This window comes from Pygocentrus nattereri, chromosome 19, assembly GCF_015220715.1.
Source record: "Pygocentrus nattereri isolate fPygNat1 chromosome 19, fPygNat1.pri, whole genome shotgun sequence".
NCBI classification, from domain to species: Eukaryota; Metazoa; Chordata; class Actinopteri; order Characiformes; family Serrasalmidae; genus Pygocentrus; species Pygocentrus nattereri.
Genome location: NC_051229.1, coordinates 22,850,900 through 22,869,584, shown reverse-complemented (window position 1 = coordinate 22,869,584; position 18,685 = coordinate 22,850,900). Strand labels below are relative to the sequence as shown.

At 43.4% G+C, this 18,685-nt stretch overlaps 1 protein-coding gene across 2 annotated transcripts; it reads left to right on the top strand.

Annotated features, from left to right (window-relative positions):
• Nucleotides 1–14,879: 14,879 nt before the first annotated feature.
• scg2b (secretogranin II b) lies at nucleotides 14,880–18,668 on the top strand. 2 transcript variants are annotated; one of them, XM_017699213.2, is made up of 2 exons: nucleotides 14,880–14,997; nucleotides 16,500–18,668. In XM_017699213.2, exon 2 carries the CDS (start codon nucleotides 16,503–16,505, stop codon nucleotides 18,288–18,290), a length of 1,788 nt encoding a protein of 595 aa, XP_017554702.2. In that variant the 5' UTR covers nucleotides 14,880–14,997; nucleotides 16,500–16,502; the 3' UTR covers nucleotides 18,291–18,668. The 2 variants fall into 2 exon arrangements, with proteins under 2 accessions (XP_017554702.2, XP_017554703.2); XM_017699214.2 differs by lacking the exon at nucleotides 14,880–14,997 and adding an exon at nucleotides 16,212–16,359.
• The last annotated feature ends 17 nt before the right edge of the window (nucleotides 18,669–18,685 follow it).

Here is an 18,685-nt window from a genome sequence, read left to right as displayed (position 1 = left end):
TTCTTGAAAAACTTGGCAAACAAGTCTCACTTCCAGGCAACAAGCGAATGCCCTTCTTTGCAAGTTTAATAGACATTCGAAGAACACAAATCAACAAAGTAAAGTAATTCATGAAGCTTTGAAGACAATGAAGTAGCTCAAGGGCAAGCACATCATGCTGGTCTAAGCCGGTCTGTGCTGGTGTCTGCTGTTCTAGTGCTGCACTGGTTCTGGTTTGGCTGATCATCTAGCATGGTAATGCTGGTTGACCAGCGCAGCAGCATGCAAAACACAACATATGCATGTTTTTTTTAGCAGGGATGCTAGTTTATCATGTTATACATTTGACATATTTCAAAATGTGTTAATCTAATACGATTCTGTTAGAAATCAAGGAAACATCAGTATAGCCTTAGCTAGCCTAGCGTGCTAGTTTAGCATATTTCTAAATTTGCTAATCTAGTATGATTCTGTCAGACATGAATACAGCCTTAGCTAGCCTATGCTTGTTCGCTGTGTTATTCATGATCATGGCTATGTTTCCATATTTGTTAGGCTAAAGTGATTCGACCACAACTTAAAGAAACCGTACAACCTTAGCTAACCTATCATACTAGTTTATCCTGTTATAGGCTACATGTTAGACATATTTCCAAATGTGTTGAACTGAAATGATTCTGTTGGAAATCAATGACACATCAGCGCAGGCTTAGATAGACTAATACACTACTTTAGCATTCCCTGCTAGAAAAACTTGCATAGACCAGTAGAGCTGGTCTCCAACTAAACCAGCATATGTTGTGTTTTGGATGATGGCATGCTGATCAGCAACATAAGACGTTAATATGCTTACCATCAGCAAAACCAGCATATTGCTGTTGTCTCCAAAAACACAGCTTTACAGGAAAAGGAAGAAACCTACTTTACTTTAAATGGTAGTCAACTGAACCAGACTTTTTTTACACAGAATTCTAGGCCATTTTTATTTTTTTTTTGGTTGTATTCTTCGTGTAATTTACATACCATGTAAAGGGCAACAGGGATTTTCAAATTATGTCAAAAACATGACCAACAGCAGTGATATATTGTGTTTTGAATGATATGATGGTATGATAAACCAGTATAGACTAGTTTAGACCGTCATAGAATGCATGTTTGCATTTTATATGTCTTTGTTATGTGTAGAAGGTAAATGCATGTTATACATACAGTATTTGACATATTTCCAAAATTTGCTAGCCTGATATGATTCTGTGAGAAATAAAAAAATTAGTGTAGCCTTAGATACCCTAAACCTCTTGTTTACCATATTATACATGTATGCCTAGATATATTTGTTAGCTTAATGATTCTGTCAGAATTCAAAGAAACCAGTGTAGCCTAAGCTAACCTATCATGCTAACTTCCCATGTTTTATAGATGTACATTATATTGCCAAAAGTATTTGCTCTTCTGCCTTCACACGCATATGAACTTGAGTGAGATCCCATTCTTAATCCATAGCGTTTAATGTGATGTCAGCCCCCTACCCTTTGCAGCTTATGACAGTTTCAGCTTTTTTGAGAAGGCTTAGTTAAGTGATACTTTTTTGATCCCACAAACAGGGAAATTCCACCTCCGCATTTAACCCATCCGTGAAGTGAAACAACACATACACACCAGCGAACACACACACTAGGGGGCAGTGAGCACACTTGCCCGGAGCGGTGGGCAGCCCTATCCATGGCGCCCGGGGAGCATTTGGGGGTTAGGTGTCTTAGGTTGCTCAAGGACACCTCAGTCATGGACCGTCGGCCCTGGGGATCGAACCGGCAACCTTGTCACAGGGCCAGCTCCCTAACCTCCAGCCCACGACTGCCCCAAAGGAGTGTGATTATGTGAATTTGTGAGTTTAGACACTGGTGTTGGACGAGAAGGCCTGGCTCGCAGTCTCTGCTCTAATTCATCCCAAAGGTGTTCTATCAGATTGAGGTCAGGACCAAACTCACTCATCCATGTCTTTATGGACCTTGCTTTGTGCACTGGTGCGCAGTCATGTTGGAACAGGAAGGGGTCATTCCGTAACTTTTCCCACAAAGTTGGGAGCATGAAATTGTCCAAAATCTCTTGGTCTTCTGAAGCATTAAGAGTTCCTTTCACTTGAACTAAGGGGACGAGCCCAACTGCTGAAAAACAGCCCCATACCATAATCCCCCCTCCACCAAACTTTACACTTGGAACAATGCAGTCAGACAAGTACCGTTCTCCTGGCAACCACCAAACTCATCCACCAGACGGAGAAGTGTGATTCATCACTCCAGAGAACATGTCTCCACTGCTATAGAGTCCAGTGGCAGCGATTTACACCACTGCATTCGATGCCTTGCATTGCACTTGGCTTCAATGCAGCTGCTCGGGCATGGAAACTCATTCCATGAAGCGCTCTACACTGTTCTTGAGCTAATCTGAAGGCCACATGAAGTTTGGAGGTCTGTAGTGATTGACTCTGCAGAAAGTTGGTGACTTCTGTGCACTATGCGCCTCAACATCCACTGTAATTTTGTAAACTGTAATTTTATGTGGCCTACTACTTTGTGACTGAGTTACTGTCATTCCCAATCATTTCCACTTTGTTATAATACAACTGACAGTTGACTGTGGAATATTTAGCAGCGAGGAAATTTCACGACTATCATGGTACCACACTGAGAGTGACCTATTCTTTCACAAATGTTTGTAGAAGCAGTCTGCATGCCTAGGTGTTTATTTTTATACAGCTGTGGCCATGGAAGTGAATGGAACACCTGAATTCAAGGACTTGGATGGGTGAGTGAATACTTTTGGCAATATAGTAGTTGGCAAGCTGAAGCCGAAAAAAACACTATGCAAAAAGTGCAGAGCAGTGCCATCAGAACATGCTTAGAGAGGTTCTAAATTTTCCCTAATGTTTTAAAAGTTCCCAAACAGAGCTCCTCTCACTTTAGTAAACACTGCTGGAATATTCCAGAATGCCTCAGATAATTCTAAAATGGAACAGATGGTGTCAAGCTTGAGTACCAGCAGCAGACTGATTTACTGGAGCAGCGGCTCCAACATATTTCAGAAAATACAAATGCATTTTAGTCAACAGATTCTCTAATGATGCTTCTTTTTTATAAGCTGCCAGACCCATATTTGTATTAAATATATTAAGTTATAACTGAGTAAAGGCTAATTTTAGAGGAAAGGACAGTGACTGGTTTGTAGCTGAAGGCTATTGCTCCTAATTAAAGAGGTGAAAAGAGTGTTACTAGAGATGAATGACAGTGCTCCCTCCACACACACACACACACACACAGACACACACACACACACACACACGTACGTAAGGGAATGCGTCACACAGACCATGAGTCAGAAAAAGAGGCAAGGTGAGAGAGAGAGAGAGATAGAGAGAGAGAGAGAGAGTGAGAGAGAGAGGTGAAAGTGAGGAATTAAAGAAAGAGTGAACAACTACAGAATATTTTGTTCAGATAGTAGATTGTTAAGGTATTCGTGGGAGAATAATAAAAAAAAGAGACAAGAATGACGACAGACACACATACCAAGGCCAAAAATAGCTCACAACAACAACCTCAACATAACATCTCATCTCAGTGACAGAAAACTACTAAAAGGTGAAGAACATTAGCTAGCACTCAGCAGACTGCTATCACTAATGAGGAATCACCTGAAACTGTCACGCTGTGTTTTCTTCTCTCTCTCTCTATGTTTCACACAAACATAGAGGGAGGGGAAAAATAAGAGAGTGGTGCAGCATAAAAAGAGAGAGACAACACACACCCACACCCACACACACACACACACACACACACACACATACACACACACACACAGATACATACCTACATATACCCCTTTGTCTCTGCATAATGAAGACTGATGGTGTACTGGTATGTCTGAGACCAACTGCAGGGGGTGGGGTAGAGAGGGAGAGAGAGAGAGAGAGAGAGAGAGAGAGAGAGAGAGAGAGAGAGAGAAGGTGGAAGGAAATATAATGATAAATTGAATAAATGATATAAATATTGTTATCTCCATCACTATTAGAGATAGAGATTGGTGGCAGATGGAGACAGAAGGAGAGAGAAAGTGGTGGGTAGGGAGAGACATTGTGATGGGGGTGCAAAATAGGAGACAAAGTACAGAGAGAGAGAGAGAGAGAAAGAGAGAGATTGTGGTGGACAAATGAAGGAGAAAGTACAGGAAGAGAGAGCGAGAGAGGAAGGGATGAAAAAGGCAGAGGGAGGGAGAGAGAGAGAGTGGCGCAGCATAAGGAGAGAAACAAGAGACAAAATATAAGAGAGAGAGTGTGTGAGCACAAGAAAAGAGAACAAGTGAGAGGGCGAAAGAGACAAGGGGGCCAGTGCTCATCTCCTCATTAGAACCCACCTGCTGTCTGTCTCTCGGCGCTCCTCTGTATGAACGAGAGAAATTGAGGAAAAGATAGGGATCACCATGGCGACAGGGCCAAGAGGGAGTCATGTATGTAGGGAGAGAGAGCAAGAAAGAGAGACAGAGGTGAACAGGGTTGAGTGTCTCCTATGCAAACACTGTATGGAAGGGTAAAAGGGTAACAGAGTGTGAAAGAGTAAAGGGGGACAGACAGAGGAATGTGACGGATGAGGAATGAGCCCAGATGGTTATGACGCTGAGGGGTATTAGAGTGAGTGGTTGTGAGCTACATATTTGTGTTAGAGTGTGTGTTTTTGGTTGAATGGAGGGTAATCATTTCTCTGTGTGTGTGGATAATACGTTTAGGGCTGTGTTAATCCATATCACCTTAACGAGCACTCATACCCCACCCACACACATATGCACACAAGCGCAATAAATCCCCTCCTCCAACCATGCTTTTTATATTCCCATAGCCATGAGTCATCCCCACTGAATGCTATCTTTTTAATACTCTCTCTCTCTCTCTCTCTCTCTCTCTCTCTCACAAACACACACACACACACACACACACATTGGCCTTGAGAAGAAGCTCGTTGGTACCTGTGGGACATTGCTGTGGCATTTGTTGACTCACGCATGGCGGCCCTTGATTGACATTCTGGGAAGCGTACCATAGAGCCCTTGTTCTGAGGTTTGACTTCAGATAGGAAATGAATATGAGAGAGGGAACGAGAGAGGAAGACAAGATGAGAGTGAGAGGAGAAAAACAGATTTTTCACACCAATAAACAGCAGCTGAAGCAGGGAGAATGAAACAGACATACCATAACGATGGAGCGGAAGACATGCCAAATTGAAAAGCAGGAGCAAAATGTGAAATGCACACCTAACATTACTTTACCATAGTAAGATGCGAATATGTGCCTAAATGAAAAACAAAACCTCTGTTACATTGAGGATTTGCATTTAAAAATGAAATGCTGGATTAATGTCGGAATTGAATATAATCCGCCTTGAAATGTAATAAAGGCATGATTTTTATTGTTTTCCACTCTGTAGTGCTGCAAACAGTGTTAAATCAATGTGATGGATCTTTTACTTTTCATTTTGACACACTGTCCTCATGTTGCTGTTTAAACACCTCATGTGTGTATTGCATTTCACTGTTTTGGTCATGTTTCAGTTCATCTGAGATACAAAAAGGAAGTCAAACAACATGAAAGCAGTGTAGTGGAGGTTTTGCTTTTCATTTTGGCACATATTTTGTATATCACTATGGAAAAGTAATGGCATGTCAAGTCAAGATTTATTTATATAGCACTTTTTACAACAGGCGTTGTTGGAAAGCAGCTTTACAGAAAAATCCGGGTCCAAGCCCCAGTGAGCAAGCCAATGACAGTGCCAAGGAAAAACTCCCTAAGAATGAGGGGAAGAAACCTTGAGAGGAACCAAGACTCTTAACAGGGAACAAATCCTCCACTGGTCAATACCAGACAGTAAACAATAACAAAAGAGCAAAATAAACAGAGAATAAGGTTTTAACATCAATATAAAATATTAAAATACAGAAATTAGTACATTGCATGGCATGTTTTTCCACTGCAGTGATTGGCTTTCAATTTGGCACAAAGCCATAACTAACAACCTAAAAGGGGTGCAACTCAAACAAGCTATAGTGGGGTGGGGTAGGGAGGGTGGTAACATGAGGTAAGTTGCAACACCCCCAGTTTCACCAGTCAAATAGGCTAAAGAGGTAATTACCTTCCTCTTTTCGTGAGCCAACAGGAGAAACTGGAAGACTTTAGGCCCAGTCACACTGCGTTTTTTGAGCAAAATTACATTAATTTCAATGGAATTCACTGTGATTTTGTGTCACAATCTTCCAGACTGAATAAAGTATGTGCATGAAATTTGTACATTTGGTGACCTTTGACACACATATTCACATTCTTGACCAGTGGCACTACTGCTTGGCTATGTTGACCTCTCAGTGGACTGCCCTTTATATACCTGCACTGAACCACTGAAATGAAAGAAACACAAATTTTTGCAGTTTCACAGTTTAACACTTCATCTTTACTCTAGTTATAAGTAAACACATAAAATAAAAACTGCATTGCACTTAGTCAGTCAGGAGACTATGTAGGTTAACACATGAAAACTATCTGAGATATAGGCACAGAGATAGTACACTTTTGTCACTGGATCTTTATAACCTGATCATGTTGTTTTTTATCAGTAAATTGCCTGATTTACTTTAAAAGTTAATTATGTTACCTCCTCAACACTCCTAATTTATGTGATCCATAGAGCTCTGGAACAATAAGCAGTAATCTAAATAGGCATTTTAGGAGTTTATAGCTTTGTTTGTCTTCACATTGTCAACAGGTCTGTCTTTTATTGGGAGTTAGACGGCATTGATTAAACAAATTTGGACTATTATCTCAGATATTACAGTACTGACAGCTATAAAAACCACACAAGGTTTATGATGATACAATGACAACAATATAAAAAAATAAAATAAAATTAAGGTTTCTGATGATGTGTTTTTGGTTTATGATGGAGCAAGAAGGTTGCCCTGGACATCTGAAGGGAAGAACAAGGAGAAAGGAAGGCTGGATGATTCCTCAATTAAGGACACATTTGTGTATGATCCATTGAGTTATACATGGCTGCTTCATTAGGAACACCTCCTTGGGTCTACACTCTGTCCATTTTATCAGCTCCACTCACCATACAGGAGCACTTTGCAGTTCTACAATTACAGACTGTAGTTCATCTGTTTCTCTGCACACTTCATTTCAAACTCATTTGAAATGGACTGATACCCAGTCAAAGCATATATTGTGGTCTGATAAGTTAACCCTTCAAATTGTTTATGGAAATAATGAATGTTGCTTGCTCCAGGCCAAAGAAGAAAAGGACCATCCAGATTATTAGCATAAAGTTTGAAATCCAGGGTCTGTCATTGTATGGGGGATATTGGTGTATAATAAGCACATATGTGAAAGCACCATTAATGCTGAACACATTTTGGAGCAATGTATGCTGACTTCTAGACACCGTCTTTTTCCGGGACGTCTATGCTTATAAAAACATGACAACACCAAGAAACAAAACAACATATGTTTCAACAGCATCTGTGCAATCAGAGAATGTGAGTCCTAGACAGGTCGGTCTGCGGTTTAGAAACATCTCCTATTGAAAATGTTCTTATTAAGCTCAAAATACAACAAAGGTCCACAGCTGAAGATGTGTATATCAAAATAATGGCATATATTTTATGTATTTAGGTTGGAAGGCCTGTTCAAGTAACACAGAACTGTAGTGAACTAATTCTGTTAACATATATCTACCTGACTTGTTAGTGATTATTGCATCGCTAGCAGTTGTAAAAGCCTATCAGTCTGTTACAGTTAAATCTACAAGTTGTAACATTTCCATTCACAACGCTTTTGGCTGAATTGTTCACAAACAGCAGAGTTAGCGTTTTCATTTATAGCACAGTTGTACAGGTTGCTGGTATAAAAAATTACTAATCTTGCTCAAACAATATAAGGAAAAATGTGCTGGGTAAATGGCCAGAAGAAGAAGACACCTTTTCCTGAAAAGGCTGGCCAACAGTGATGACTCAATATTGGCCAAAGCTATGAATAAGAAACCTTGCAGGCGTATGCCCACCCCATTCAGTTATGATAGTAACCAAGGAAACCCTGGTAGAGATCGGTAACCAGTATGAAACTCTAAGTACAGGAGCAGTATACAATGTATAAATTGTACATTTTTAAAACCTTATGGATTTCAAATATGTTTGTTTAAGTAGCACATAATGATTCTATTACTTTACTAATTCTATTACTTTACTTTCTATTCTATTACTAGGGGGGGAATGAACAGATATATATGGCACTCTAGCCAGAAAGGTCTGGCACACTATAGAGCTCACACAAAAGTAAAAAATCTTGTTGCTGAGGGGCAATAAAAAAGTTTAGAGCTACTGTTAACTAAATATTTTTTTTATTTGAAAATGTACCCAGGAGTGGAAAAGTTCCTCTCTCTGAAGAATCATTCAGAAAATGATTATCTGTTGGTGAATTTGAACTGAAGGCCACAGATGAATGGAAGTGGGTGTATTTACTGACTGTAAGAGATTGAAGACTCAAGTAGCACTGATGTTAATGACATGCATTTGGAATGTAGTTTAGACAGCCAATCAGTGGACCAGAATTAGGAACAAGCAAGCTTATTGGCTCATGGATACTAAGACTGAGTACTGTGTGAAATTTGATGAATTTTTTTATTACTTTATTATAAAGGACAAGTGAAAACGTCTGGGTGGGAGACAAGCCAAAAATAGTGTGATTCTGGCCCACTTTTCAACACACATAACAAGTAGAAAAATGTCCTTAATGAGGCACACTAAAAAGTTTAGAGCAGTTTTTGAATATTCTCATTATTTTTCTATATTTTTTCTTTAAAAATCTACCCAGGACACAGAAAGTTTCTCCTAATTAAAGAGTCATTTGGCTTGAAGGGCACATCATAACCTTTTGTTACACTGATACACTTGCAGGCTCTAAAAATGAATGTATGCCTTGATTTGTGTTTAATTCAGTGCTGCTCATGCTCTATCCCTTCTTCCTCAACTTCCCTCAAACTGTCATGTCTGACAGCTGACCCTAGTATGCTGAATACAATCCAGGGTAACTGATGTTCTCACTGAGCTGCATGAAATCAGTAGGCCTGCTCTCATGATCAGACCAAGCGTATAATCTCAACTCCCAAAGCTGTCCGTTTACACAACAGGAAGAAAACGAGCTGTGACAGCAATGAGACAAGGGTGGATTCAGGCATCAGTCTTTTGAAAGTGATTGGAATAATCCTGCTCTGCTGCCATAACAGCCTCTGCCCTTCTGCGTAGGCTTTATACCAGATGTTGGAACATTGCTGTGAGGATATGATTGCATTCAGCCATGTCAGCATCAGTGCGGTCTGTACAGGCTTGGTTTAAAGGATACAACCCAGTGTTGGCAATGTGAGTCAGAGAAAGAGGAGTTTAGGTAGTCAAATTCCATTTTGCCCAAGATGTTTTGTCTCAGGTAAATTCTTAGTTCTAAGTGCCAGAGACAAGTACTTAACCCCTTAAAATACAGCCTTATTACATACTAAAGCTCATTATTCAGTAACTACATGGACCTCAAAGGACATGGATCAGCTATTCATAGGCTAAAGAAGTGTGTAATAGAACTGTGAGCCCACCAGCAGGCCTTGGATATTTATTAAGGCGTTAAAGAATTGGATCCAAATAAGTCTAATGATGATGACAAGCAGATCATTCTCAGGGGTTGGAGGGAAGCAGGTGCTCTTTCAAGAATGGCTTGCAGTGGTGATGAAGGTGGCAGCATCTGAAACTGTAATTGAAACTGTCTGGACATTTGGAGGTGTACAGATGCAAGTGAAGTAAATATTTTAGCTTTGTACACTCTGACAGTGTAGGGAGCATCGTGGGGAGACATACTGTTACTCTTAAATGTGTATGTAGTGTATTTCTACTGATATTATTTTCTGATATGGAGCGCAGTGCTTTATAGGAATAGATCATTCAATACTTACACAACTAAGATGGATGGGTGTGAGCCAAGGTATAGCTAAACTGTCACTTCTGGATCACTCCAGCTCATCCCAAAGTTATTGTATGGAGCACCATCACTTCAGAGCACACAGTCCCGATGCTCCACAGTCCAGTGCCTGGCATTAAGGGTACATTAGACTCTTATGTGGTTACTCCAGTGTGTCCCATTCTATCTGCAGTGCTTTTCTATGGATAGTATACAAGCTGGGTGTGAATGTCTTGGTCAGCAATGAGTGAACTTTAGGGTAGCTGAAGTAATTCATTAGAACTGTCTAGATACTTTTGGACATAGAGACATGCCATGATTATGGTAATACAACTGATAAGAGCAAAAACCAGACTTGTCTAAGATAACATGTTCTGTTTAAGTTCAGTGAAACTGGAGCAGCCAAGCAAGCCTTGTTTACAAGTGACGTAGAGCATGAATAATCCACAGCCCTGCTCTATTAGCCAGGAAATTTGCACAGACTCAAAGCACATCTGATGTTTTTTTGATGTTTACTCTGATTACCGGCGTTCTGCAGGCACTATGTTTTTCATGTTTATTACGTACTTGTGTTATTAATAACTTCATCATCACAAATGAGCAGGTTTCACCCTACACTGTAAAAAATGGTTACAGTACAAGCAGCAATTTCTCCCACAGCTCTAATCTGCAGCCAGAGCCGTCTGAGGGCCTTCAGTTTTGTTGTGTTATGTAGTATAACATATAACAAACAAATCTATTTAGCTATGCCAACCATGCTGTTTTTCCCAACAGTATAGTGCAGTAGTTAATGCATCACAATCATGAACATCACATTACAGCCGTTACATGCCAATCATTAAGACTACAAAGATGTCAATCACCATATATAACATTATAGGTTGAACACAAAACACCATCATTATGATAATGTCAAAACATGGTAGATGCATTCAGGGGTACATTTGGGCTGGAATAACATGTTGAAACAAAAGCCTTTGTAAATGGAAGTGGTGGCCAAAGTGCTGTCATATTCAGGGATGTGCTGCTCAAGACTGCACAAAGTCACTTTACCAAAATGCTCTGCAAATAACAGCATATTACTGTAAAATCCTACATTTCTACCATGTCTCAACGCCAAGGATGCAGCCAAGGAAGGCTATCCTGTTATATCCGTTAAATGTAGCTTAGTGATGTACCCTTCATTTCTGAGAAATCAAAGGACACAACTGATGTATTTCACCATGGGTCCCTTCCCTCACCTCGTTTCATGAAGCAGAATCTGTCACAACTTTAAAACTTGCCAAATTTCTCAAACCTACAGACACTTACCTAGGCCAAACGTGGACCAGTGGGGTCCCTGAGTACCAGTTTGATAATCACAGCAGATGAACATGGAGTTTTGTTCAGGCAGGTCTGCTGCATTATTTCTATATGACTACTGCCTCAGCTTGCATTCTTTTAACATCTACAGTATATATATTCTGTTTTGACAGCATGTGAATCTAGAATGAAACTCTCTTTCTTCTTACTGACTGGGACCAGACTAAACCGCTTAACATCTACACAGAGGGGCTTGCTGGAGAGGTAATAGAAAACATGCATTGCTGCTAGCACTGTATCTAAATCCAGTCTTTAATTATTATTTAAAGGGGTTAAGTATAGCATGTGAGCCCCTGTCTGTCCGACACCCTTAGAATCATCCTAATCCCCTACTCCAGTCCCCACCTTGCAATTCCACCCATGGGGGTATCCTTTCAGATCTTCAATCACCCAGTGGTTTACTGTTAAATGAGAAGTAAGATTCTGTAGCTCCAAAGTTTGGAATGAAATGTAATAAAATTAAGAACAACTGAAGTTAATGTTTTTGAAGGTAAGATAAAAACGTGTTGCATTGCTTACATCAGTTTATCGGCTTGTCAGGCTGTCTCAAATGAACATGACTGAGCACTTAAGACTAGCCTATGTATACAAGGCCCTTTATGGTCTCTTCTTCAGCTGCAGCCTTCACTTGGAGACTTTCACTTCATTGACGAAAAGCTTGACCTGCATCACCAAGAACACAGCATATTTTCCACTGCAAATTTCAAGAAACTGGTACTGGTTGAGTACTTAATTAAGAGGTTTTTAGAAAAAGATTTGTTTTGCTTTAGTCCTCTTCTTCGTTTCAGACAGTTAGCACAGTTCTGGCTGTTGTGTTAAGAGAATCCCTGATAGGTTCGCCCACACAACTCTTTTCCTATCAGTCCACAGGCATCCAGCATACCACCCCCATCCCCCCCAAGTTCTCTCAGAGTCTTCTCCTCCACAGCAGCTATTTATAACCATCTCCAACAAGAACACTTCCCCGCTCTTTCTGCACCTTATGGCTGTTTTCCCGCACTTTCTGCACCTTGTGTCACCCAAAAATCCTAAAATGGCAACAAGAAGGGTGTTTTCAGGCATTGCCTGATTGGAACGATGAGGAACATGAAGTCTGTAAACATGTATAAAAAAGTGAAAGACGTTATAAATATCACAGTACATGACATGTTTACATGAGTCAACGCGGGGGAGCCGGTGAGGACACTGGAGCCTGAAAACATGAAGACTTGATTAGTTTTGTGTTAATCTGTCTCATCCTGTCAGAACTGAAATGGCCTCCCTGAGGTAGCGGGAGAGTCTTGGATTTCCTCAGTTACCATCAAGACTGAATGGGGTGGGCGTATGCCTGTCGGTTTTCTCATTCATAGCTTTGGCCAACATTGAGTCATCACTGTTGGCCAGCCTACTGAGAAAGTGGTGTCTTCTTCCTGCCATTTACTCAGGCTGGCCATCATCTGAAGGTCTAATTAAGAAATATGAGAGCTAATTAAGGAACAGAGTGCAAATACTAATCTAGGATCAGCACAGCTGTAAGCAAATGTTTGAGCATTCCTTGCCAAATGGCATTTTGCTGCTTTTCTAAGTGAAAAAAATGTACATATCCTGTACAGAGAATGCACATCTACACATTTTACAGCATAAGGAGCAGCTGCTGATGTGTATATACACACACATATATATATATATATATATATATAGATTAATGTCTTTAGGCTCACTACCATATATATATATATATGGTAGTGAGCCTAAAGACATTAAAAATGAACAGCATCAAAGAAGATCATAAGAAAAGTATAAATTGGCTGACAAGTATGATTGGCTAACATCCAGACCAAGCCATAGATTTACAGAGCCAATCTGTGGTTCCATGTCAAAGGTGTTGTGGCATATATAGAGCAAGGCCCCTTACATTTGTTTTCATTTTGGCTACTTTTTTAAGCCTGTGACATTCAGCTTGCCTTCCCAGAGTCTGCAGTCTGTTCTAGTTTATAAGGATAGGATCAGATATTTTTTTAAAAATCGACAGGCTTGGGGCCCTAAGCGACTGCTTATACCTTACAGCAAGAAACGGCCCTGTTCATTTCCTGCTAAAGAGGGAGTTGTAGAGATGGCAGTGAAATGGCCTCACTGCTGTGCAGTGGGAGGTCATGACCATTTCATCACCCTTTCATCTCTCTCCAGGGTGAAGACTACTCAAGGTGGGTTTAAAATGAGCCCAGTCTGCCCCACACATTGTAGAGAAACCGCACTGCGCACACAGCAGAGCTCAGAATGGCATGAGGAAAAAAAATCTCACAGCAGGAATCTCATCACTTTTTGAATTTTGTTTTAGATGTGAAAATGTCAACATTTGTGATTTTTCCCGTTTAGCCCCAGATTTGGCACTTTCTTGGACCAGCGACAGTCAGAGACCTCCTATCATTTATTTAATTTCCAGTCAAACTGGCCGAGAGAGAGAGAGAGAGAGAGAGAGAGAGAGAGAGAGAGAGAGAGAGAGACATAGCCGTAAAATGCACAGAAGCATCAACAACTAAATATATCAGATTTTCAGTATTCAGAGTGCTCAAGCTTTGCCTTCCATCTGCTTTCAGCTTTTCAAATCAATCAATCCGCAAGGGCATTTTTCTGCACCTCCAAAGTTCATTCTTTGAGGTTTGTTCAGTAACAGTGAGTATAACAGTAACACAGTATATTGAGGCCTAGCAGAGAAACAATGAGAAACAGCTCTATAAAAGCCAGTCACAGGTAACAGTGTTACTGTGCTGCTGCTACTGAGTGCTGTTAGAAGTCTAGCAGAGCATCGATGAGAATCAGATCTATGAAAGCGTGTGACTAGAAGCCCATCGTGACGACACGTTAGTATGACTATGTTAGGAACTCAGCATAGCGCGGCAGGTGAGACGTGTTGCACTGTTTTCTAGATTAGGAGGAGACGAAAGAGCACAGAGCCTAATCTGACAGCGAGGTTTGATCCGAGATTCTTATCGATTGCTCAGGACACAGTGAGAGACTTGGCCGTCACCACAGCATGCATCAGCGGCTTCCTTCTCACTGCGGAGGCGCGCGCGCGTGTGCGTGTTTGTGTGAGTCATCGCCAGAGGATTTAACTCCATGGCTCCCGTGCGTCAGAGGGGAAACGGCGCGAGGACGCCGGCTTTTTGTTTTTCTTTTTCTTTCTGAACGAAGAGAAGCTCTTACACCAAATCACAGCACACGAAACTCTCGTCGCAGCGCCCAGCCCCGGGATGTGTGCTCGGTAGAAGGGGTTTTATGTACTTTACGTTTCCCCAAGTGAGGCCAGACGGATGTGCGTCACGCTTGAAAGTCAGTTCTCTCCGGAGAGAGAAACAAGGGGAAAAACGCTGTAAAGTGAATTTTCTTAGTGTGCAAAAACAAAAATAGACGAGCGGCTTCATGAATAAAGCAGGAGTCGCGGAACTGAGGCTGAATAACAGGCTGCGGGCCGGCTCGGGGAGGAGTGGGCGGGGGGGGGGCGGGGGGGTAGTGACGCGGCGGTCAGGTGCCTCTTAAAGCGCGGGGGAGCTGTCCGGTGCTGAAAAGGAGCGGGAGCGCGCGGCGGGGAGAATGCTAGTTTCGCTGCCGTCCACTCTCTGAGCTCCCTCCTGACCTCACCGAAGGTAAGGCGGGTTTTGGAGATCAGTTCTGAATGAACCAGCGCTGAGAGCCGCTGGTGATGGTGCAGTAAGACTAGCGCTGTAGTAGAGCTCCATTCAGCTTCGCTATCAGTCTGTCTGTGTCAGTCTGTCAGTCTATTGTCTGAACCGCGGTCTCTTATCTGTTAGTCTACAGTCTCCATATCAGCGCTGAGGCATCAGGGCTCGATTTTTCTTCGGTTTCGGCTCAATTCTCACTCTTTTTCTTTGATTCTGCCCCTCTCGGCTCGGTTTAGTTTCAGCTGGAAAATAATAAAGGCTCGGTCTGTTTTAGGGAAATCATTATAAATCTTAATCGCCTCGTGTCCACATTGTTAATTATACTTCCTCCTGCACTCTTTGAAAGCGGTTCTTCAAGGGTTCTTTAGTAAATGCAGTGTTTCTCTTCAGAACCACGAGTTCTATACGGAATCATTCCCATGCGCCTTCAGACTGACGGAGAATGTGTTTGCATTGGGTTCTGTATCGCACCAAAAAGGGTTCTGCTGCTGTTACGATGTCAAGCTTAACAATGGCAGAACCCTTTTTGGTGCTATGCAGAACCTTTCAAATCGGTACTATCTGGAACCATATAGAACACAGCCCCCATCAATCTCAAGAACCAGTTCACTATACAAATAAGCGCTTAGGCATGAAATATAGAATTCATGGCTCCACACAGAACCGTTGCCCTTACTAAAGAACCTTATGAAGTAGGTTTCTTTCGTGCATTTATGGCCGAAAGATGTTTTGTACTTACTGTATTTTAGTGTTTGGAAACATCTATAATATATATAATTACTATCGAGGCCGTTTGCCTTGTGTGAATAGCTGATGATAAACGTACCAATAGAAGTGCTCCAAATTTGTTTGGAATCAAACTCTTTACATGAACTTCTTGTCCTCTCCCGCAGTTTTACTATGTTGAAGATGTTGAAGATACTGGATTTTATTTGGACAGTGACGACATTCACTTCTGCCTGTTTTGGCTGTGGTGAATATACAGTGAGCGGCGTTAAAGATGATCGCAGCTTTTGAAACTGATTTTATCTCCGAGCTTTTTAGCCCGGCCCGTCTGCGTGTTTATTGGTATGATTTTTGTTTTTCCTTTTGCAAATTAGACCGTTAAGCTGGAGGAAAAACAGTGATGTGATGGAGTGATGGGAGCTACAAGTAAAGGTTACCTTGACAACGGGCGGTGACTCATCCGGTAGAGGCTGCACTGTTTAAAGCCAGATAAGATCTCATCGAGCTCAGTTTGGCTCAGGCTTTCCTCCCAGACAGGAGCTCTCGGTTCAGATCATTGGCGCCGTTTATGCTGTAATTGTGAGTGGAGCGTCTCTCAGAGTGAGTAACCTCACCGACTTACAGTTACGCCTGAATGGATGCGCGTGTAAAGCCCCGCTGCGCTGCTAACCGTATTGTTTATCCTTCGCTCTCTCGTTAACCTCATAACCATGCTCTCTCTCTCTCTCTCTCTCTCTCAGGCTATGGCGCTTTCCCTTCGTAAGCTCTCCGCGGGAGAGGCCGCGCTCCTCCTCGCCGCTCTCCTCCACTCGCTCGCCGCCGTGCGCGCGGCGTCCCTCCGCCACCACCGGCTGCGCGAGCCTTCCGCGTACGCGTCCCCGAGCTCGGACATGGTCAAGGCTCTGGAGTACATCGAGAGCCTGAAGCGGCGCACAGACGGCGCCGCTGAGGCGCCCACGGGCGACTACGACGAGGTGGACAAGTTCCGTCTGCTCGTGCAGCTCGCCTCGCTCCGGGACGAGGACGCCGCCCGCTGGCCGGACGGCGGTGCGCCGCAGTGGGTGCGCGCGGCGCTCCGGGCGCTCGAGCAGCAGGCTGGTGAGGGTGAAGGAGCGGTGGGGGGCGATCGGCGCGCGCACAAAAGCAGACGGCCACCGACGGCGACCGACGACGCGGAGGGTCTTGCAGGCGAATACGGGGGCGTGGTGAGACCTCATAAGAAGTACCCGCTCATGTTCGAGGACGAGGAGAACGCGCGGGAGGACAAGCGAGCCACGGAGGACCTGGACGAGCAGTACACGGCGCAGAGCCTCGCCAACATGCGCTCCCTGCTGGAGGAGCTCGGCAGGCTGCAGCACAAGCGGGACAGCGAGGACGACGGGGACCAGGACGACACGTACCGGCTACGGGACGTGGCGTACGAGGACGTGGCCGGCGGAGGCGAGGAGTGGGTGCCACTGGAGGAGCAGGTGGAGACAGAAGAGCTGGTGAAGGGCAGCCGCCAGGAGCTGGAGCGTGGATTGGCGGACAGCAATGAGGAGAGCGAGGTGGTGGCAGAGCCACAGCGACGCAGGGCTGGAGAGCGAGGGGATGTGGATGAGGGTGATGATAATGATGACGACACAAAGCTTGTGGACTATTACCTGCTGAAGGTGCTGGAGATGACTGATCAGGCACGGAAACGGGACCTGCAGGCAGAGGGTATAAGGAGACACCCACTGAGCTCAAGCTTGAACCTGAACCGACCCTCCTTGCTCGACCCTCGCGCCATCAAGCAGTTGCTGTCAGCTGTGTCCATGAAGCTCCAGGTTCCTCCTGAAGATCTTGTGGGCTTGCTGTTCATGGAGGAGACGAGGAAGCAGCAGCAGCAACGTCTGCCCGAGCCACAGCTGGCAAGGAAACCCACTCAGCAGCAGCAGCAGCCTCGATACCGGAGTCGCGTGATCAAGTACTACAGCGGGCGGCAGCCTGAGGTCACAGTGAGCGAAGGGCCCGTGGACATCAAGACTGAAGAACTACTCAAGGCTCTCGGACTGGGCAACACAGCAAGCAAGAGTGCCAGGTACTTCACCAAGCCAAGACCGTACAAGACAGCCATGTCCAGGTACTTCACACCAAGTGGACGGCGGGGCAGCCTTTTTGCTGCATCGGACATGAATAGGGCTCCCAGCAAGAGGAAAGATGATTACGACGATGCAGTCGATGAAGACGAGGTGGCCACCTTCCTCGCGGCCAAACTACTGACAGAGTACCCGGACGAGGAGCACAAGAGGGCAGTGGACTCACGATTCCCATATGAGGCGTACGAAGAGGCCATGAAAGATTACTTTGAGCAGGTGGACACAGGTAAGAGCACGCCAACTAAGAGAGACACACAGGGGAAGGAGGTGTTGGAGGAGGAAGAGGAGGAGGAAGTGCCTCAGAAGCCACCAACGGAGAACGGAGTGTCAGAGCAGGGTGACCAGCAGCCCCAGGAGCCTGTATCTGAAGGGGAGAAAGAGCACCGTGGCAAACTAGTGGCTGGGATGTAGTGGGTAAGAGGAAAAACCAACATCTCCTCCCCATCCCTCTGCCTGAGGGACATGCCTATACCCTCCTCAAACTTAACGTTTCAAGTGCTTTAGTTTTCATGAAACTCTCTGAGATGTAAATAATATCATATTTAGACATGCAAGAGTAAATGGCGTATCGTCTGCTATGGGTTAGTGGTGTTTATTCATGTTACGTTTGTTAGTATGATGTCCTCTTATCTATTGAGCACTACGGAGCTTGGTATGGTCCTATCGTACAAGCTGTATCACTATTAGACAAAAAGGTGGATGGTGGTACTCGTTTCTTAACCATTTTTGTACGTGTTCTGAAGTGTATGATGACTCTGAGATTAATAAAGCATTACCGTATTATTTTTCCCTCTCGTTGTGTTGTG

Coding starts and splice junctions, on each gene's coding strand:
- scg2b (XM_017699213.2), top strand. CDS start 16,503: ATGGCGCTTTCCCTTCGTAAGCTCTCCGCGGGAGAGGCCGCGCTCCTC.